Source organism: Thunnus maccoyii, chromosome 2, assembly GCF_910596095.1.
Source record: "Thunnus maccoyii chromosome 2, fThuMac1.1, whole genome shotgun sequence".
Taxonomy (NCBI): Eukaryota; Metazoa; Chordata; class Actinopteri; order Scombriformes; family Scombridae; genus Thunnus; species Thunnus maccoyii.
In genome coordinates this window covers 19,169,757-19,192,918 of record NC_056534.1, presented here as the reverse complement: position 1 = coordinate 19,192,918, position 23,162 = coordinate 19,169,757, and the positions used below count along the sequence as shown (strand labels likewise).

The following is a 23,162-nucleotide window of genomic DNA, read 5'->3' as shown; positions in this document are numbered from 1 at the left end:
CCTCTTTTTATTACTATACTTCCACCGTAGCTCAACTGTGAAACACTGTCTGGGGAAACACAAAGAGGGAATTTGATGCTAAAAGACTGTGAATGTGGCAGATATCCACTTGATATGACTAACTCAGACTGTTGAAGACTCATATAAGCTTCAGATTAACTTTTAAATGCATTTTTGCACAAAATGATTGTTTGGACACACTGGGGATTTTGGCCCCCATCACTTACATTGAAAATGCATTTGAAGGGGATTTTTTAATAGCCAGTATGAACAGGAGGAATGATCACAGCGAGGAAAACCTCTTTCAGAGTTCATATGGACACCTGACTGTTGTTTTAGACAGAATTGAAAAATTGTAATCTATAACTTTTAAGATAAATGTAATGGTTTAGCATTCAACAACTACCATGAGTCTTTGAGCAGCATCAGGTGGTGGACATAAACATTATAAAGTTACATAATAAGACCTTTATAAGAAAGACTCTTCTTTCAATTCCCATTCATGTATAGCCTACAACCAGGGGCGGCCCATGATATAGGCCACATGGGGCACCAAATGAGTGGGACGTGGATTTTTTTCTTACCAACAGGTGTGCTTGTATACAGCTTTTGGAAATATGCACGTGTTCTACCTTCTTAATCTTTTTCTTCTCTTTTTCCCATTAACTTGCAGGGTTTTCACCTGGTTTGATTTTCAAAGCCTTACTGGTCAGTCAGTTTTCACCTGACTACCACCACACTTCATGTGCTACCTCAGGCAGTGCTATTAAACACTCATTGAATGGCGGTCTTGACCCCCTCTTGCCTTTTTGTCTGGAGGACTGGGAGGATTTTGGAGGTACCATTGTTGCAATTCATTGTGGTGTGAATTCCTATTTGAAGTTCTTGGACTAGAAGTAAGGGTAAGATGGGGGAAGATGCCCCCCTTAAGAACATTGTTGATCTACTGAAAAGACACAAGGTTTTTGAATGTGATTTCAGTATGTACAGTATCATTATGCATTTATGCTGGTAGACTAATAAATGTAGTTTTTATAGCAAATACAAAAAAATAAGCTAGTAATTTTGATTTTAGGTGTCTACAGACTTTGTAATGAACATAATACATACTATCTCATCAAGAGCATTTGCTTTCATTGATTTCTCTCTTACATTGAGTAAAATAATATGTTTTTATAAAGGCCAAATTTATTTAAATTGGCAATTTTTATGAGGATTAGCTTTAAAGAGCCTTAAACAAAACAAAATAACAAATAGTTTTTCAATTTTGTCAACATTTCTGCATTTTGAAGACAGGTCAATGACAAAATTATTGTAGATTGTAGTTAAATTCTTCATTAATCATATTTTTTTTAATGCTAACTGGGTGAGCTTAGGTTTTACTAACAGCAAATAAGCCTGTAGCATTATCAGAGGATGAGTTGATTTTATGTCCTTTCATTAAAACACGAATGTCTTAGTTTTTCCAGATATCTTTGTAATTGTGTTTTTTATTAATTTTTACGCATCAACAAAAATCAGACTGCCCTGAAAAATATGGGGGTGGGGAAGGTGTCCTGGGACGTTTTGCCCCAAACCACCAGAAGGCGTCTTGCTCCAGAGGTGATTTTTTTTTTTTTTTTTCACATTTTCATAATTACCACAAAAATCAATTTTATATTTTTCTCCAAATTAATGAATGGCTTCTCACATGAATCTCCTAACTGGACTTCCAAAATGTTTTTCTGTGTTTGCCTTCGTTAAAACACAGAGATTCCTTAAAACTCGACGAGGAAAAATGAGATCAAGATACCTTTAAAATGTTTCATGTGTAGAATTCCAAAGCAGAAACTAAGATGGGTTTTTACAATTAGAAGTTTTTACTGAATGTAGGCAGATATCAACTTGAGGCTTTCAAAAAAAGCAGTGCAGAGAGTGGGAGTCAGCACTGTACCTGTGAGACCAGATTCAGGGCAGATTCGCTGAGTTTCTGCAGCCCTGTCCCCCCAGCGGCAGACCGGCGGTATGACGGCTGTTGTTGCTGCCGCGGTAACCGTCCACAGTCCTGCAGACAGAGGGAGAGAGAGAGGGGGGAAGGACGGCAGAATGGCGACCGTGCAATGCTCCAAATGCACGGCAGAAAGGAAAGGGTTTCGGCGGGAACTTGATTCTTGGCGACACACACTGATACACTGCGTTGGTATGATCCATGTGCAGTTTTATATTTTGTGAGAAATAAACGGGCTTGAGGGAGAGATGTCGCCCGATAACAAAGGGAGCGCTGCCCCCGGCTATGTTACATCGCTAGCTAATGCTAGCTAACGAATAGCTAGCTGGATAGCTCGCAGCCAGGCACCATAGGTGGCCAGCTTTAGCAGTGAAGTTAAGCAGGCAAGCTAATATTTACCAGCTGGCTAGCTGTTCGAGTTGGCTCCTTTTCTTTGTCCCTGCTAGCTAGCTCCTCGCCGGTGCTAGCTCTTTCCAACCCTGTCATGTGTTTGAGATGATATCGTTCATGTAGCATTAAGGCGTATCATACACTTTGCTTTAATGCTTGTTAATTTATAGTTACAGCGTTAGCGTTGTTTATTGACACATATGCTGGCGATGCTAACGCCGATGCTAACATTTACGCTGTTGATGTTATTTGGGGGAGGGGATTGTAGCGACATTAAAACAGCTAAGCTAACTAATGTCAGTGCAATACGAGGAAAGCTTTCGTTTCAACGGTCTCGGGTAACGGTTCTCCTCCGACCGTTTGCTAAGTTAACGTTACTTTAACACAGTTTTTAAGGTTCAGAAGTCGGAAATGTTAGTTAGCTAGATCAACAGACACGAGCTCTTTTTCTTCTTGTTAATAACGTTTAATGACAATGACATCAAACTGACTGAACACTAAAAAACCCGGAGTTATGTGGTTATGTTACTACTTTTCACCACTCATGTGTTATTTGGAAGTGATTATAATGATTATGAAGCATTGCAGGTGTTGGTGCGTCTGCTGGTGAAGTTGACTTTAGCATTGTGTCGTAATCGGTGTTGTTGCTGTCAGACTGGTCTGGTTTAGTACATCAAATGGAAGAACTAACTGTACCCAAATGTCTTCAAGCACTTCAAGCATGCATATCTTGTCCATGTATCAGTACTGAAGGATTGTTTGTGTTGTGTCTTGCAGGGTTTGAAAGCATTCTGGAGGGAATCTATGGCTCAATGCTGCTGAGAGACCTCAATTTATTTGATGGTGGGTTTTTTGTGTGACCATTAAACAAGTTTTGATCACTATTGAGTAATCTTAGATTTTTCAAACATTTATGTTGAACTAAAACTGAAAAGACCATGACTAACAAATCATTAATCTGTATCTGAATACCTTCCAACTTCTCTGTCCTGTCTGTGGCACTCAGCCCCACTTCCTACAACATAAACTGTGTCTGACACAACGTGTCACAAATATTTAGTTTTATTTTCTTTAAAGGATAAGTAATTTCCCTAAGCAGCTGTGCACTGTAGTTATTAGCAAAGATTACTCAAACAGGAGTAATCAGTGGATTTGTTGGGGTATATTTTCAGCCACGGATTAATACACATTTGGTGCTCAGTATTTTTGGCAGCAGGACGGTGTATGTGGGATCGAGTTACTGTAAGCACGCATTCAGTATTGTGCGTCACATTCAGGTTTCCTGTTTGACAAGAATGTAATGTTACTGTTGTTAGTTTTGAAGCTGGACTCACTACTGCAAGATAGTAATAATCTATAATCTGTATTCCTATTTTCTATTATATTTGGCAGCTGTGCCTTTATCCTAAATATTATGGATAGGTATCCTCCCACCCCCTCCTCGCATGTGAAAAAATAAGCAATTTGGACTATTAGATGATGAAACAGAATTCTTTTTTTATATATATATCTTTCACACACCTTGTAAAAACACCAAATTGATGATGCCATCACAATACTGCACATCTGATCCCACAAAGGATGAAAAGATTATCTGTTGTGTAGCTGAAAATTCATTTAAGATTTGAAGATATTGCTGCATCAGTTCAAAATTAGTCCCCTGTGGCTCTACTATGTGCCTATTTATGTCTCTTGTGTGACCTACCCTTCTTCTGCTAAATTCTCTCATTGTACCTCAAGCAGCAACTTTAAGCAATCTCTCTCTAAAAGAAAGTCACATATGATATAAACATGTTAGACTCCACTGATTACAGTGTCTTAGCCTGCCCTGAAGTCCAAAGTACTTTGGACTTAGAACAACAACAACAACAAAGAACATTTTGACAAAACAGTTGTAGTATGCCAAACATGTGACTGTGTCATTATAATATACCACTGGCACCACCAATCTTGCTACTCATTTACAGCAAGGTATTGAAAAAAACTCAATACAGATATGCATGATATTGAAAATGAAGATAGAAGATACTTCCAATGCATTTGGTCTCCAGGTGGTTGCTGCAGGTTGGAAACAACTTATTAAATATTAAGCTATTATATATGCAAGAGCCCATGTAGCATTGTTCAAATGCTGAATTTAGACAGATTAAACTGTGGAATCGAGGTATATAATGCCTCATAAACAGCATTTCAGCGAAAAATGCATCCTTGGGTAGTGGTTAACTTTGTTTGGGGCACATTTGATTCCCAGTAATTGCCATAATAATAATTCTTTTCCCCTTATTGATGTGAGGAAATAATTATAATAGATGATCTCTTTTTAAGCACTGACAATCAAAATCCATACATGTTATTATATCTAAAATTGTATTAAATCTTAAGTGAATCGGAATCTGTTTTGTCTTTGTATCATATTGTAGACTTTGTATCTAAATGTGTATTGAATTGTCTGACAGGGATAGATATACACCTCTAGCAGGCCCACACTTGTTGCATCCAGAGTCTCACTATGGTCTGTTATATTTGCAGTCACAACACTGTGTGAAAAATCATGGATCAAAAGTAGCTGCTCACACTCTATTCTCACATACTGGCTTTCATACATTGAAAAAAAACCTTTGAAAACCTTCAAAGTCCTTTTTTATTTGGAAAATAACCTTGAAATTATCTTTACTTGCAATAGTGCTATTATCTCCATTAGCTCATAGTATTACATGTCCTGAGGCCTTGCAAGGAAATAGCAGCCAAAACACAGCTTGCTTGACACTAGCAGCAGTCAGCACTGCCATCTGGAGTTTGTGTGACTCTAGACAGAAACATAAACTGCTTTAGATAATTTGAGACCTGGCAGTCATGATAACTGGCGCTGTGAAAACACTGTTTAAGTGACATTTATTTATTTGACCACATTTTTTCCTCATAGGATGACTTTTTAAATGAATATCGGCTAAAGCTTCACACTGTGTGTGTATAACCGCATGCGTTGATGGCAGTGAGGGGTGTGATATGAACTGAATCTGTTATCATGGTAATTTCATGTCCCTATAGCAATATAGAACAGTTTCTAGAGATTAAATTGAGAAACCCGTAACAGTTAAAATAATCAAATAGAAATGTCTTTTTTTGGGGGGGGTGGGGGGGGGTAATCCAGTGAATTAAATACCTGACATGCTCATATTGATGCTGAAATGCCTCTGCTTAGAGCTGCAACAACTGGTTGTTTAATCAATAAATTCATGGGCAGTAAATTAATCGCCAACTGTTTTAATAATTGATTCATTGTTTAAATCAATCAAAAATGCCTAATATCTCAGTTTCCAGCTTCTCAAATGTGAGAATTTGCTGCTTGTTGATGTCTTTAGTTGTAATAAACTGAATATATTTTAGGACAGAACTCCCCATGCACAGCCAGTATTTTCAGACAGGTGCTGGTCGGTCGCAGTAACATAAAAGGTGAAAATCAGAATATACCACCGCACACTGTAATGACTTTACTGTGACTTTGTTTGGGCTGCTGGCTGTACAAAACAAGACATTTGAAGACATCACCTTGCACTTTGGGAAACTTTTCACTGTTATCCAGTGTTTCACAGATTAATCGATTAAGAATAATCATCAGATGAATCAACAATAAAAATAATTATTTGAAGCCCATCTTCTGTTCAACCCAATAATGTCATGAAACAATCCTTCTTATTGATTTGCAACATTGCCCACAATTGTGTAATGCAGGCATAGATCTTATAAGAATAGCTACCTTAGTGTAAATCGTAAAGCACAAATTTGCTGACAGTTTTCTGTCATGTTACAATATTGTCATATTAGGTTTTGGATAATATACCATGAGGAGATAGACATTTGTGATCAGGATGTGAAGTCTGTTCTCTTATAAACATTTTTTACTTATGCTGTTTGAAACCTACAATTGCTTTTTTGTCTTTCACAGCCGCAGGAGGATGCTGTTTGATCCTTAATTAACATATTAATGCCCAGTCATGTGGTGTTGTGTTTTTCAGACTGTGAACCCGAAGAGGTGGATGACTGGTCCCCAGAAGCAACCTGCTCTCACTGTTCATTCTGCAACCTTCCCCTGGACAAACTCAGTGTAAGAATTGGAGTCCAGATTAGTGCTTGTGTTTTGCCTTCAAACCAGCTGAGTAATGCTCTCTCCAGCTCTGACTGCTTTAATCATATTGTGTAATCTTTGTAGTAATGTAGTAATATCCTCTAGGATATAATCTAGTATATAAAAACATTGGCTCAACACATGTGGCTGTGTTGGTGACCAGAGAGAAGTCCTCCTGTGCTCTGTTCTCAGTTTTCATGTTACTAAATCTCCACTGTTTGGAGTTGAGTTACATTCCTATTTGTACTTTCAGATCTAAGCCTTGTTTTACTCGTGTTCAGCATGTTGAAGCTGTGTTAAATTACTGCTGTTCAAGGAGCATTACATCCAGATTAAAAGTTATCCACTGGCAAACCAGTAGGAAACTTTTATTTTGAAGCAGCTATTGGAAATGCAATGTCCGATTTCAGTCTCACCAGGGTTTTATGTACTTGGATGGATCCCTAGCCAATCCTAGCATTCCTCGGTTCCATATGCTGTCTAATGTCCACTGAGAAGTTTTACATTTTTTGAGCATTAATCTGAGCCTTAGCACAAATATTTGCAGTTTAATAATCAAACATTCTCACTTCGCATTCAGTAGTTAAATAAATTTTCTCTCTTTTTTTTAAATCTTCTTGTAGGATCAAGTACCTGCAGCCACGTCACCCCTCTCCTCCCCCTCTGATTACTCTCCCTGTCAAGCTCCAACCATCTCTGAGAGCAGCCAAACAGCGCACAGGTTCCTCCAAGCTGTGTTTCACAAAAAAGGTGTGTCAAGTGTCTTTCAGCTTGTGGAGCACAAACCTGTCAAAGCTATGATACACTAAAACTCCTGCCGTGGGGGCACAGCTGTCAGCTTTCTCCTTGTAGTTACTGAATTGGTATCTGAATGGAATAAGTTACTGTAACAATGTCGACACTCAGTTCAGTGTGTTTTGGAAAACAGAGCTGGCCTGTTTTGATGTGTGTAGCCTGAAAGGCTACAGTGTGCATCTGTGTTCTTGCATGTCAGCTCGTACTTTTGTGTGCTGTCACAAGCTCAGCAGACTTTCATGAGAGGGCCCTGAGAAAACTGAGTGGTAGTTATGATTAAATTGCTTGCAAGGTTGAGATTAGTAAATGAATCACTGAAATCAGTGCAAACTTTCATAGTTGTCACTCAGCCTCGTAGTTTAAAAACCTGGAATTAAAGCAGAAGAAAGCAGATTTTAAGATGAGAGAGAACTGATTTCCAACTATTAATGATCATTTTCATAAAATAAGAGTTTTCTGTACTGGTAGGACTTGTTAACTGTTGGGGATGAGTTTAATTTGCTGCTAATGTGTTGGGACCTGGACAGATTTAGGTCAAAATGGATTTTTTTTCCCTTGTTGACCCATTCTAAACTTCTTTTCCTTTATGAATGGCAGAAAGTAGTCTTACTATGTTAGAAATGAATTGACTCTCTGCATCTGTCCTTTCGTCATCAGATGTGCCCCTGGGCTGTGATTCCAACATCCCTCTGATTGCCCAGGAGCTGATGAAAAAGATGATACATCAGTTCGCCATGGAGTATGCGTCCAAGTGCCTACTCCACACCAGTACAAATGGTGTTACAACAAGGACCTCATCACCTTTGTCATCAGATGCCCCTCTAGACCTCACAGTGAGCCGTACCCAGGAGGAGAAAGAGAGGGAACCTGAACCAGGTAGGGAATAAGGGTGGTAGTCTTTGGAAATCTCCCAGTTACATTCTGATTTTTTTTGCATCATGATTTGTCTCAGAATCGATTCCCTATTCAAAACCAATTCTTGATTCAGTAAACAGAAAATTGGGCACTAGTTTTAGGCTCTCACGCATGTGAGTCCACTGAATGGCAATATGAAACATATCTGGAGTTAAGCCAACCAGTGTTTATTAAACTCACTGTCTGACAAACAGAAAAGTGTTTAAAAGCATGCAGGTCTATTATTTAGAAAATTTCACTTCATTAATTTGGAAGCATATTGTTTCTGTCACTTGGTAAATATCTTGAAAAACAGAGTTTGGTCTGTGTGTTTTTGGGTAATGGACAAAGAAAGAAAAAAAATTGGAGAACACCACTGTTTTGTTACTAATGTTTTGTTTCTAGCAGGGAGAATACTTAGTTAGTACCAGTGAAATTCATCAAAGTTATTTTCTTCACCCAACCAGAGCTGGCTGAAAGTTTCATAAAGTGGTGCAGTATGTGTTGATTAGCTGTCATGTTTATTAGTCCTGGAATTCCATGATTAGTCTCCGTGTGATGGCGTATGGAGTTCTACCAACATACTTCACTGTTGTCTTGTAAAGTTATTTATCAAACCCTTGCCTTTTTTGAAGATTGATACAAAATAAGTGTTGTGTGCACGCTGTACACCGTCCAGGTGCTGCACTGAGCTCTCACAAATAAGTTCTGGCTTTTTTATTTTGTCAACATGCTATTAACAACACATTGGGTTTTTTTTTAATCTGTGAACCAATTCAGAATCGTAAAAGAATTGCAATTCATATGTAAATCCAGATTCCCCCCCCCCCCCCCCCCCCCCACACACACACGCACACACACACCTAAGTAAGGAAAGCACACACACACTACGAGTTCAAAGCCGATAAATAAATGTTTCCAGCTGCCAAAGTTTAAACATGATAATGATATTGACCTTTACCTCTCCAGAACCTTACACACACCCTTAAAGTACCAAATCACTGTAACTCAAATTGTTGTTCTTGTAACAGATGGCGTGCTTGACCTCTCCAACAGGCCCTCTGCCTGCTCAGCAACTTCAGCATCATCATCCTCATCTAATCACAAAGCCTCAGGGTAAGAGTATTGTTATTCTTGGATTGTTTCTATCTATAAACTGTGGTGGTATTCAGCCTTGTGGGAAAAAGCATGATGAAGCCATATTATTACTATTAGTTAAAACTGGGGGTCCTGCATAAATACAATGATAATTCTACATGATTGAGGCATTTTTGTCCATAACTGCTACAAACTGACACTTGTGTGGAAATCCCCATTTTTAACTAAGTTTAGTACTATTGTCTACTGCATTTTCTTTTAGGTGTATAGCATGGCTGAGATCGATTGGTTAGCATCAATATTGTGTTATATTTTTACCAGTGCTGCTTGACTTAAGTCAACTAATTAACACCTCTCCAGTCTGAATGATACATATGCATATTCCTTTGTCTGGCAGTTGGGTCAGTAAATTGTTAGTCATTCTGCTGAGCTAGTTTGTTTTTGGTGTTTTTGGTTCTATGGGGTTGACTCTTTTATCTCTTGAGCGGTAACGTCACAGCAATGGCACCGTACCATAACATTTGCCAACAGCTCAGGAATGTACAATGAGGAGAACATTGCAGTTACCTCACCACGATTTTACCTCCTTTTTACTGATCCAGTTATGATGATTCTGATTATTCAACCTTCAAGCATGTAGGACTGTCACTGAAGGATATCACAAAACTACAGGGGTTGTGTGTGAGTGCCAAAGTAACCCCAGCCATTCACAGACTGTCCCACCTGGACGTGAAGAGGCTTTGCCACACACAAAAATGTGTGTGTGTAAGAGACACACAGCAGCAGCAGCAGTGTGTGTGAGGGCCCAGAAACAGACTGAAAACAGACAGACATGAAACATAACAGTCACAGTGATGTTACCAACACAAGGCATAAAGGAGTGGACCCCTCGCTCTCCACCCCCTCTGTCCCCTATGCCAAAATCAAACCCCTCCATCACCTCCATCCTGACCCTGCTGTTTGGTCCTCCCATCCCTAGGAGGCAGTGCAGGCAGAAGGAGGAGTACATTGAGAGGAGCTGGGAGCTGTCTGAGGGGTTGCTGTCCAAGGCCTTGAAGGACATACGTTCAGGGAGGCTGCAGGAGCAGCGGGCCGCGTTGCTTTATGGGATACCCCTTCACACCCTGAGGCAAGGCCTGGACAGCTGTCCTGAGGGAAAGCTGGGGATGCTGCACCAACTCACACCAGGAAGCAAAGAATTCAGGGATGAAGTGACATCATACAGTATGATGTCATCGATGCTGGGCGGTGAAGCCCGTCTCGTTCTGCAGAAAGTGGCAGCGTGGGCAGAGCGAGCAGAAATCGGAGGAGCTGCAGAGGAGAATGGAGACATTAGTGTCCCTTCATCCTCTCTTACCTTTTATCAGCCGAGTGGTCTACAGAAGACCCTCCCCCACTCTTTCCCTCAGCTCAGGGATGCTCTTCAGCCTCCATCCAGCCCCACTCCCAGTCTGGAGCCCCCCACACCCCTGCGTATTCCTCAGGTCCGTTCCTTGTCTGACCAGAACAGGTCAATCCAAGCTGAGAATTGCAGTGTGGCTGAAAACCTACATCAACGTACCTCACCAACAGAGGGTACTTCCAGTTTATTGACAGCTGCTGCAAGACCTTCAACTCTCTTCAAACTCAGACCTCCTTTCCTGGCACATGGCTGTGCAGGAAGTGCCAACCAGTCACCTCATCGCCTGGGACAACGCGGGTCCTCACTGGATGATTCAGAGGAGGGGGGCCGGGATAAAGACAAGCAACCAAGAAAGAAACGTGGGAGATACCGCCAGTACAACCACGAACTGTTGGAGGAGGCCATCACCATGGTGATGGCAGGTCGCATGAGCGTGTCCAAGGCCCAGGGGGTTTATGGGATACCCCATAGCACACTGGAATACAAAGTCAAAGAGCGTACTGGAACACTGAAGAATCCGCCCAAGAAGAAATCTGCCAACTTTTGCTCATCTAATTCCAACTCGTCTGGTTCTGGTGCCGTTACCAGTTCCACTAACTCAGGGACTCTTGCCTCAGCTGCTGCCGCAAAGAGGTTCTAGACCAAGAAACGCCTCTAGGACTCCTCAACACTTGAACTCATCACCTCTTACAAGATACATGTTTTCTGGAGACACTTGTTAAAACACAACACATGCCTTTACAAAATATATGGATATTAATATTCAGGTCTTTTAACTGTGTGTCTGTAATGTGAGTGTCATACTTTCTGCTGTGTTTCTCAGACTTAGTCCTGGGCTTTAACTAAAGCAGCTACAAGGTGAAACATTTTTCAAGAGGCAGTGGTGCTCGTTGCAGCTTTTGTCTACAGCTGCTGGTGAATTCAACAAAATCCAGAAGTCCTCACAGCTTCAGTTTACATCATTAAGCTAAAAGATCTTAAAGGATATAAATTGTGTCATATTATCCCTTTACTGTTCTGAACAAATCTCATGGAAAGACCAAAATTAAAAAAGACTTTTATCCTGCTCTCATGTTGTCCGTGTGGCCAAAGCCTGAGAGATTTCCCAATGGCCATGTGCTTAATAGTTTTCTAGAAAAGAAGTGGACTTCGCACTCACAGTCAGCACAAAGTTTACTAAAAAAGTGGCCTCTCAGTCACTGACGTTGACTGAAACATTGCTGCTTTTATACATTTGATGATGACAGTTTTCTGGAGTTTTTCATTAGCTCTAGATTTAGATTTTCTCTAAATATCTGTCTTATGTGCATTTTATTCTATACAATAGATTTTGGATGACAATGGAGTTATGTGTCACAGAGGTATAAGTTATATCAGGCTGTGGCTAAACAGTACTTGTTGGGATAAATTCATTATTAGTTCTGGTCTTTTTAGAGGATTTGTTGATAACAGGACAAAATAAAGTCAGAAATATCCTTTAAGATTTCCTTAACTTTGTTTTTATGTTCATAAAATTAGTTTATCTTAAAAAAAATTACATTGATTGCTTTTCACCAGATTGCCCAGGATCAAGTGTGCAAAACACAGCTGTGGAGCTAAAAAACAAAGTGTGACTCTTATGTTTGCTGTTAGGTTATTAGGTTATTCAGGTTTGATTCAATTCTTAAGGCTCCTTGTTAATGGAGCACTGATGATTGTCATTTGCAGCTTTCGATCGATCTCTGGGTATCTCACCTAGGCTACTGAAGTGACTTAGAGCCATTATTTAACAGATTAAAAACTCATTACTATTCTTAGACACCTCTACAAACAGGACGATTGTACATTATGAACCTCTGTGGTGGCTACATCTTCATTATGAGTTTTTGTTGAAGAGATTAGCTTAAAAAAAGCCATTTTTGTGTCCACATAGTTTCCCTCTCTATTTGTACAAGCTAGTCTGAACATGGTATTGAGTGTAGTTGGAATGCAACTGTGCAGCATGTTTTAAAATGTGCACTGATAAGCTTGGGAAATGTATGTTATTGTGTATGTGTATTGTTTGTGAAAGATGTTCTTTTATTATCACAGATATTTACCAATTTCTGCTACTGTAGCTGTATTACTATAAACCTCATACATGACTGCTGCTTAATTTTTTTTTTTACTTTACGGGACCGTCTCCCTGGCACAAAGAAGCCTAGGTAAAACAAAGAAGCTTATTTCAACTAATGCGATTCCAAGGTGACACGCAATGTAATGTATGAAGCCTCAATGACAGATTAGTATTTGGTGTACGGATAGGGTTAAATGTTATTGATGGTCGATTGTGGAGGCTACTGGAAGGTTACAGTAGTTTTAAAGATTTTGGTGAAAAGTTGGCAGCATGACAATGACTTGAGTCAGCGCAAGGCTTACAGGCTTCTTTGTCAGTGTCTGGAGAAATGCTAAATGTTGCGTCTACACTCATGTCTGCCTCTGAGATGGGCCTATTTTTCATTGACAGTGCTACTACCAAAGCAGCAGTTCAGGGTTACCAACACAAAGCTGCTTCGATTTGTTTTGCTGTGATGTCAGCCTGCCTGCCTCTGTCCTTCTAACCTTGTTGCCACATATACCTCTGAACTTTATCTGCCTATAGCCCCGTGTCAGTTTTCACATCAAGGCCTCGGTGTTACTGTACTGAATATGCGGGGTATCAGTTCCTTCTCGCTTGGGAACACATAAGAGCTCTTTGTCTCTCAAGGAACAACACCCAAGTGTAAATTTATTGCCATCAGCAACACTTAAACTTCTTCAAGTAAATGATTATACTGTCAGTCAGCCATTTGGTGGAGTGTCAAAGAATTGTTCAAAAATGGTTTAAATTGGCCACTGTGGCATTTACAGGAGATTTGCCATGTTCTTAGTTAAGTATTTGTCTTTATTGTTTATCTTTCTATGTGTCATTTGTAAGTTTAAGGCTAGAGGTTTTTTATTTGGTCAGATTCAGTGGCATGTCAACCTTTGTAACTTTGGCAACTGATATCTCCACTCCTGAATGTCTCTGCTCATAACAGTACACACTTTGCCTGTGTCTGGGGCTACAGCATAGTGCAGCATGATGTCTCTTCTCTGGGAACTACCTGCTATTTATATCAAAGGGCCAGTTTGTAAACAAGCCCAAACACCTCTTGAGAAATGAAGAAAGATTATTATTATTACGTTGTATAAGTTAGATTGCAGTATATTCTGGGAACACACCTAGGCTTGTTTTCATTTTCTTTTTCTTTTTAATGAACTGCTGGCAAATCTTAAATGACTTAACAGAAATCTGCTATTTATGCATAAATCAATTATTGCACTATGATTTATAAGAAGCATTTTTATTGTAGAAACCTGTTTTGTGTGCTGCATACTTATTTATTGATTGTGCTTCAGAACTGTGATTTTACTAGTTTCATTGTTGTAGTTCTTGATTTGTAATGCGGCACTTTGATGCAAAGTGAAATGTGTATTACCACAACTGCATGAACGCTTTTAAATGTTAGCCTCTATAATTTATTTATTAAGTCCTGAAATGACACCCCTGACTGTTGTGGTTGTTTAGTGCTTATATTAAGATTAAATTATTTAAGTGATTTTAAAAAAAGATATTTGGTTATTAAAACAAACTGAACAGAAACACTACAGATTGTAACATTCTTACACTGCATCCGGCCTAGTTGAACCCTGAGGTCTGGATGCATAAAGTATTTAAATTGCTGGAAATACTATCTGATATCAAACACTTAATCAATTTTAATGTTATTAGAAAATCAATGACTTGTGTTTATAGTGAAATATATCACTCACATGACCTGATTTAACTGTTAGTTAATTTGAACATTAGAGGGTTTTTGAGCTGTTGATTTGTTGGTGAAAGTGCTGTTGAATAAAAAATTTGGTTTGAGCGTTTCTACAATCATTCCTTCTGCTTTTAGCAGAATGTTATCATTTGCCTTCAGCAACTCATCAATAAAGCAGTTCTCTAACATCAGTTACCTGTCATAATTTTATAATAAAACATATTGGTTTGCAGTTTACAAGGAAAGTTGTTTTCTGTGTGTTTTTTTTTTTGAGGGAATTGTTCTTTTGTGTTGGTTTGGCAAAACCAAACCTTGGCAATCCTGTCAACTTGCTCTGTCCACCCCAACATTTTTCAAATCCAGCTCAGAGCACAAGGCAGTTGCTATGTGTGGTTTTCAAATGTTCTTATCACTCAAATGCACGATCGACAGATTTTGTCGATCGTGCATTTCTTTTATTAACAGAGGTTACCTGTTAGTTGTGTAGCATCAACTACTTTCCTTTTCATGTGATTATTTTTTTATACAGTGCATTATGTCCTACATGTTATTAAATATGGACAATACAGTAAGATGCAGTTTGTGCATGCTGCAGTGTACAAACAGCTTTTATTATATGGCAATTCAAAAACTTGGAAAATGAATACACACTACAAGTGTGCACTGAAAAATTTAAAGTGTTGTGAATTCCTGTCTGCCACAATGTGTTTTTGATATTGCCACCAGGAGTTGCTAAAGTCAGAAATCTCCTTATTGTACATCATGGGATCCTTTTGGCATTATTTTCCCAGCAAGCTGATGAAGAGGACTGTTATTTTTGCTTCATTAAACAGACCCCGGTATTTCAGAATATATGAATGAAGTGGAAATATTATACCAGACCTTAGTATTATAGAATTAACACAATATAGAATTTGTAGTAGTGTACATAATCAGACTTGGTTGTTACTCTGTGTAAATACTCAGCTATGAGTAAAACCTCCTAACTCAAATCTTTGCATTTTCCATCTAGCTGCCTGTTGCCATCATATATAGAAGAAATGGGAGATCTGGGACAGCGAGAGAAGTGTCACCAGAACTCTGCATTGGATGCTGTTCTGAGCTCGCTCTGCCCAGCACATCGCTCCTTACTCTACCAGATCCTGAAGCTGGCACACCAGGAAAAATTGCCGCCTTTCCTTAATTGCAGACCTGTGGGTCAAACTGAATCTCACTGCTGTCACTGTGGTGTGAACCCACAGGATAATGTTACCCCTCTCCCAGTCCCATTTAGTGAATGTAAAGCCCATAACAGCAGCTCGTACTACCCTTTAACTGATTGTGATCATCAAGGTCATGGCAACACAATGTATGATCCGGGAGACTCCAAGTCCAATTGTAGCATCCATCGCTACCCCTTAAAAGACTGTAAAAGTGAAGCCCCTCTGGGCTCAAGCTACTGCTGTATGCAGAGGTGCAGGATGGAAACCTACACTGTTTTGTGCCCCAAGAGGCTGCACCGCATTTCCTGCCAAGGCCTGGCTATAGATCATATCAACAACATGGTGTGTTCATTTGCATCCCCTCCTTCATTATCCAAATCCCCTTCACTGTGCACTGCCTCTGCTAATTTAGGCCCTTCCTCATCAATCTGCTGTAACCATCACAACCCCCACCCTTGTCCCTGTTATTCAAACCATGCCTGTCTGACACAGGTCAGGAACACAATAGAAAGAAAGGTTGGAGATGGGGATCCTCCTTGTCCTGTTTTGAAGAGAGAGCAGAGTCCCTCTCCACCCCCTCTTTCCCCTATCCCCTCAGACATCAGTAAGAAAACTGATGAAAAACCACCCTCCCTCCTCCACCACAGACAAGAGGAGGAAGCCGACCTAATGGTTAAAAATGGCCTCATTAGTGAAAGCCACCAGGAAGCAGATGTGGATACAGCAACAGAAGAGGAGCTAGAGTGTAAGACCCCAAGAACTAGTCAGGCCGAGCAGAACGCAAGTGGGACTTCACTGCAAGATGTTGTGAATCGCTTCAGTGAGAAACTGGAGACAATCAGACCTCTAGAGAAGGACCCACCTCTGGCCTCTACAGCCACTTATGTGTCTGAAAAGGAGCAGCCACAGTCTCCTTCAACCAGTCAGAATCTGCAGTTTCATGCAGATGCCCATCTGACTGAAATCATCACCACAGTGCTTCACACAGGCAGTGCTAGTGACTATAATCTCAGTGAGCTCTTCAATCGCCATGATAGCAAAGAGCCCAAGTCACCTAATACCCGCTCCCGTCGTCGCCAGGAAGTCCTTGCTGCTATGGCAACACCCACTGATGATGCTTCAACCCGAAGGCATACCTTACAAATTAAGCGGGAGCTTGCCATGTTAGACCAATCCTACAGTAGGAGAAAGGTGCCACTAGCAAAGAGGGCAAGATTGAAAGATGGAAATAATGCTACTGTAACTACATCAAGCACTTCATCAGACTCAAACCTAGTTAAAGAGGAGTCTAAAAGAGAAATGGAGTTAGGTGTAGAGAATAAAAGAGTTGGGGAGGGACCACTGAACTTGCTCTCTACAGACAATGACAGGGATGAAGTAAAAGAAGAGATACAGACTGTTATAGTTACAGAGGAAGTTCAGATAATCAAAGCAGAGGAGAAAGAAAGGGAAATATCCAGTGAGGAAAAAGATCCAACTCTCTCAGGCACTCAAATACCCACCCCTGAGCTGCAGAGCAAGTATTGCAACCAAAGTTCAAAGGGTGACGGTGTGCAGTCACAGAGGATGACAGTGAGTACAACCTCAGTAACAAAGTGTAGCAGACCCTGTAAAAAAGATGTTAAGGGTAGCAGTGCAGAAAGTCATAGGAACCATGAAGACGCCCAATCGGGTCAAAGCTCTGACAGGGATAATAGACCAGGTAAAGATCGCCATAGTCCTGTTAGAGAGAGGCAGAAATGTCAATCAAACCACTCCAAGAAGGCAAGGAAATCCGGGAGAAATATAGTCCCCCCACAAAGATTCTCCTCCTATGTCACAGAACCCAGGAAGATGTTCTTTGTTGCATGTTTCTCTGAAAGCATCTTTAACCAGAGAACACAACAGGACAAGGTTTTAACATCTAGCACCTTGCCTGCCTTATCCAAAAATTCAGATACTAAAGACACCCAGCTTGAATCAATAAGTGAAGCACCTCTGTCCTCACCTGAGCATACAGGGGAGCTTTCCTTTGAATCAACACAGAGAGAACAATGTGGGGCATCTCATACAGAGTCAAAAGATCAAAGCCAGGTCTTCCCACAAACTGCAGCTGCCAAAGAGAAGAGAAAGAAACACTGCTCTGACAATAGGATAGAAGGCAGTGACTGTGCTGCCAAGCCTTTTGGAAGGTTACGATCATCTCCAAAAAGACCACAGGTCTCGAAGACAGCTTCAAGAAAGCCCAAAAACCCATCAAATTTGGGTGTCACCATTCAGTCTGCTACCAGTGTCGAGAGCCCTCTCAACTCTCTGGTCCAGTACACTAGTCCAATTAAACTCATGTTTGTATCACCGGTAAAGGATAAGGAAGGAGTCAAATATAGTCTCAAATCAGCAGGCTCTGGATCTAGTGCACAAGGAGAGGAATCCTTTGACCCATGTGAAGAGTCGTCATGGTCTGGGACACCTGAGAAAAAGAAAAGCCAGAGCACTGCTTCTCCACGTTCAAAATCTATTTCTTCACCACTAAAGTCTGCTACCTCACCTGCCAGATCTGCTTGTTCACCAACCAAGTCTGCTTCTTCATCGGCCAAGACTGGTTCTTCATCAGCCAAGTCTGCTTCTTCACCAGCCAAGTCTGCTTCTTCACCAGCCAAGTCTGCTTCTTCATCAGGCAAGTCTGCTTCTTCATCAGGCAAGTCTGCTTCTTCAGCCAAGTCTGCCTCTTCATCAGCCAACTCTGCTTCTTCATCAGCCAAGTCTGCTTCTTCACCATCCAAGTCTGCTTCTTCACCATCCAAGTCTGCTTCTTCGCCAGGCAAGTCTGCTTCTTCGCCATCCAAGTCAGGTATTTCACCAGCCAAATCTGCCTCTTCACCCAAGTCAGTTTCTTCATCACCTAAAATAGGTTCCAGGAGATCAGGCGATAGTACTCCAACTAAGCGTGTAGCTGGAACTGAGAGCCAGAGATCATCAGGTGACTTACTATCTTTCCATGAAACCACTCCTCCAAAAAGGCGTCCAGGCCGGCCAAAGAAGCTGGGACCACAGCTGGAGCAAAAAGTGAAGAGGCCAATTGGTCGACCACGTAAGGAGAAGGCTCTGGATGCAGAAATGGGGGCAAAAACAGTAAATGGAAAATCTGATTTAGCATCTGACACTGAGGAGAATGTAAACAAGAACCTCAAAATAACAGTAGTGTATGGCCGTTCAAGGAGAAACAAACGGATGGTGTCTGAGAGCTTTGACCAGCTGCAAACAGAATTCAATGACGCTTGGCAAGCAGTGGGCTTTAAAAGTGAATTGGGCATTTTAATGCACAACTCTAAGATCAATCAAGGTAATAACAAAACAGTTTCAACAGAATCATCAGAGGAGTTAAATTTTGTCAGCCCTGTGAAAGAGTCTGCCCCACATTCTAGCAGTAACCTCAAATGTCAGAAGCGGGATGATGGTATACCCTCAAGGAAACCAGGTAGACCTGCAAAAGTTAAAATCTCTGGAATCTCAGTCACAGTAACTACAGTGTCACCCAAGCAACGTAAAATTCAGATAAATAAGGAAATTAGGCGGTCTCCTGAGACACTTATGAATAAGAAAACTCCAAAATTCAGATCTGCCAAAGAGCCCTGGACAATCAGTCGTCAGTCAACGAGCAAAAGAAGTCAAGCAGTGGAAGGAATAGAAACAAAGGATGAAAGTGAAGACAAACAGCAGAATCAGCCTGTAGCAGTGCGTCACTCAATGAGAGTGAGGAAGCCCTCGATTTACTTTCTGCATGCTGTTGCCACCTCCACCTCTAGATCATACAGCCACAGTAACGCTCTGCTACGGCGCTCTAAACAACTTCTGCTAAACAAGGCCAGCAATGAAAGGAAACAGGGAGAGCAACAGGGTAGTGTAGAAACTTCAGGGGAGAAAAGACAGCTCTGTGGACGAGAGAGGAAGAACATCTCTCAGGACCTGAGTAGAGTGGCAGGGGTGTCTGTAGACTCAATCTATACTCCAGAGACACTCAGGTGGTGGGCAGCATCAGCCGAGGAAAAGAACATGAACCAGGAGCTTGCCAGACGAATACGGCTCATCTCCGACACCTGGGTCCCAGACACTGTGGAGAACCAAGAAGAAATAGGCCTTAATTCTAAATCAGGCACTGACGGCAACAGTTCATTTACCGGGAAGTCAAAACGTTCGTCTGTGGTTCGATCGCTGTTCGACTGTTCTCCTAACAAACCAAGGTCCTGTAGCATGCAGCAGCTTTGTTCCTGGTTCATGCAGACCACAGAGACACAGTCCTTAGGTATTGTCAAGAAGGCAAGCTCACGCAATCCTTATGAACTTATGCACTTCCCTCGCACAGCCAACATAAAAAGTGTTTGTCACAGTCCTCAGGCAGAGCGACTCCGCAAACACATCAAGAAGTTTGCCAAAACTGTGCCAAAAAGTCCTTTCCAACATGAACAGGCTCAAAAAAGGTTGAGGAAGAGGAATAAGGCACCTCTATCAACACATAATATTCGGCGACAACTTTTCACAGCCAGGTTTGCAGCAGACAGACGCAATCAAGGAGCCCAGAGATGGAAAGGCAAAGCATTCAGAAAATATCAGGCTATGCTGTTTAGGGCAAGGACAAGGTTCCTAACCCGGAAAGAAAGGGAGAGGTGGCGAAAGAGGCAGAGGAATACGAAAAACATAAAACTAACCACAAGAAGTTCACATGGACACATAGTAACTGGACTAAAACCAAAACGTAAAGTATTACGCAGATCAGCAAAAGATCAGTTATCCAACTGTTTGGAGAACAGTTCTGCCACCAGTTCTGTCAACCAAACACAGGAGCCTGTGGATGTACCCAAAGAGCAGAACCTCTGCTCTAAAGCCTGGAGCCCTGAGACACTGAAGGAATGCCGGGTGTTTCTGAGAAAGATCAACTCTCCAGACAACGAATCAGCTGAGGAGGAGTGGGACTCCTGTACTGTGACACTGGATGATGGGTCACCTTCTGCATACATGTTTGCAGGAAGGGAGAGGGAACTGGTAGGAGTTGTTAAAACTGTGAAAGAAAACAGAAAAAGGAGCATGACTAGGAGGACTGCCTCTAGAGAGCTGGAAGCTTCTGCACCTAAATCAGTCCAGGAGCAGGATGAGACGCCAGTGGTGAGGCAGAAAGGCAAATATAAAAGTCCTGGGGTTGTGTCTACTGAACCACCACAACCTCAACCAGCGAAAATATTGAGACAATCGCGAATGAGGGGCCTAACCGGGCCGAGATGGTGCGACTTTGTGTTTGGTAACTACCTTGCTGTTTTTATTGAATATCACTTAAGAGATCAACTTTTATCAAGCTTCAGTTTCAAACTACAATATCAACATGTGCTCTCTTTCTTTTCTGACAGAACACTAAATGAAGCATGAGGCCTCCTCCTTCCTGGGAAAGGGACTGTGGTTTAACGTGGTGCCTTTGGACATTGAGCTGACCACAAGGACTGACCATCCCACTATGGTTCAGTCTTACCCTCAGCAATTATGTAGCAGTCTAACTTAACAAAAGCTTGATGTTGCACTATTTTTATCCATGGATATGTATGTACAGAATGTTTGATTTTTTTTTTTTTTTTTTTTTTTTTTTAAACGTCAATGCCTTTTACTTTCTGAACATGTATAGTAGATCAACTCATTACATCAACCAGAGTTTAAATGGGATATTTGCTCCTACAGCGAGCCCAGTAAAAGTGGCTGTATTAGAAGGAAAGATAAAGCTTGACTGCATAAAGACAGTGCTGTCTGCCCCAAAAACATACCTCATTATCAACCGACCTATGACACCAGTAAAAATTTAAACTTTAACCTAATATTTTGAGTCATTGTCTCCACCACTAAAATGTACAGCTTTAAAATTTAAAAAATTTATAGTCACCAACTTTGGCACTGGTTAAGTTCAAAACTTCTAATTTAATAATTTGTTTTTTTGTATATTTTAGGTTTTAAATTTAATGACAAACATTCTCTCAATCCGAGCCTTGTTTGCAATATTTAATCTTTGATGCTACAGTCACTGTCACAAGTCATTAGCCAAAAAACGTGCTTTGAATGAAGGATTGTTATGGATCAAAAAAGCCACATCTTTACTCTAATCATGATGAGTGTCGGGCCCCTACCATAAAATATTGTGTTGGAACTATTTGGCCGTCAGCCTTGACTAAAACCAAATATTTTATGTCATTATTTCTCTCCAAACTGAACCACAATTAGCCCAAACATACATGTTCTAAATGACTACATATTTAGCCCCTCAGTATGTGGAGGTTTATGTGAAGCGATGAAGGAAATGGCATTATGCAGTTGTAGAAAGTAGATCCTGATTGATTTTTTGTTGGTTTGTGGGATCTGTGTTGTTTTGATTCAGTTACCTTTTATGCGATTGTATGTCTCGTTTTCACCCAAAGCATATACTGTATGTTGGTGTCAGATCTACTTCTTGCACTATTCCATCTGAGATTATTATTCCCACTACACAGATTCCTCCCCCATATTTTTGCACATCCCATGTCCCACTACCAACCCCTACTGTAAAACTAGAGAATCTATTTGGTGCAATACAAACCCAGATGTTTTATCAGTATGTAGTAATTATTTTATTGCTGACAGACGAATGGATGTACACAAGTACCAATGGCCTGGGATGTCACTTCAGTCGTTTCCATCGCCATGTAATGTGATCTCAAAGGATATTGCTATACAAACTGTCCCCACCCCCTTTCTCCCCCCCACCTGCTTTGTTCCCCTCAGTGAAGCAGAAAATTAACAGATTCCTAATTGTTATTATAGCATTAAATTGTTTTTATCATAAATGTACTAGCATTATTTACTGTTTGAATGCAGGTGGGAGATGTGTTGCTGTTTAGAGTTCCTGTTTTTCAAGTTGCAGCAAGAGACGCCTACCTCCACTTGGGCTCAGCTAGGCCTACTGCTCTTTTGCTTATCGACCGTGTGATAGACGAGGCCAGAGAGTTGATCAGTAAACACTAATCTTGGATCAATATTATGTTCTCCTGCCTTCTGTTTCGAGGGAAGGTAGATCCAAGATGTCTGGCCTGTAGGTCAATACTTAAACCTGTAGTGTGTATTGTGTGCCTGACTACCCTTGTATGTATGTCACTACGGTTGCCATTTCAGCACGAGGGAAGTGAGGCGGCCCCGTCTTGCAACAAATAACCCTCTGTTGAAGAACCTGGTGCTAAACATCTGTTGTATATTTTCTTTATCATGTGTTTTTATACTGTCCTTTACAGATACAATAAAAAGGTGTCTGTGATTGGAACAATAAAGATTCTTTTAAAATACACAGTGAGCAGATGATTTACAGGAAAAAGTGAAAGCCATACAGTCTGTACTTTTAGAGAACTGATAACATCTGATTCTTCTTTTAGACTAGAACAGAGTGGTCCCTTTAACCATTCTGTATTTTTAAATTTTCCAT

At 40.8% G+C, this 23,162-nt stretch overlaps 1 protein-coding gene across 2 annotated transcripts; it reads left to right on the top strand.

Annotated features, from left to right (window-relative positions):
• The first annotated feature begins 1,944 nt into the window (after window positions 1-1,944).
• On the top strand, window positions 1,945-23,025 carry lcorl (ligand dependent nuclear receptor corepressor-like). 2 transcript variants are annotated; one of them, XM_042429043.1, is made up of 8 exons: window positions 1,951-2,179; window positions 3,155-3,220; window positions 6,394-6,482; window positions 7,127-7,253; window positions 7,956-8,174; window positions 9,224-9,308; window positions 15,511-20,972; window positions 21,079-23,025. In XM_042429043.1, exons 1-8 carry the CDS (start codon window positions 2,005-2,007, stop codon window positions 21,084-21,086), a joined length of 6,231 nt encoding a protein of 2,076 aa, XP_042284977.1. In that variant the 5' UTR covers window positions 1,951-2,004; the 3' UTR covers window positions 21,087-23,025. The 2 variants fall into 2 exon arrangements, with proteins under 2 accessions (XP_042284985.1, XP_042284977.1); XM_042429051.1 differs by lacking the exons at window positions 15,511-20,972; window positions 21,079-23,025 and adding an exon at window positions 10,270-12,815 and having other exon boundaries at window positions 1,945-2,179.
• Window positions 23,026-23,162: the final 137 nt, after the last annotated feature.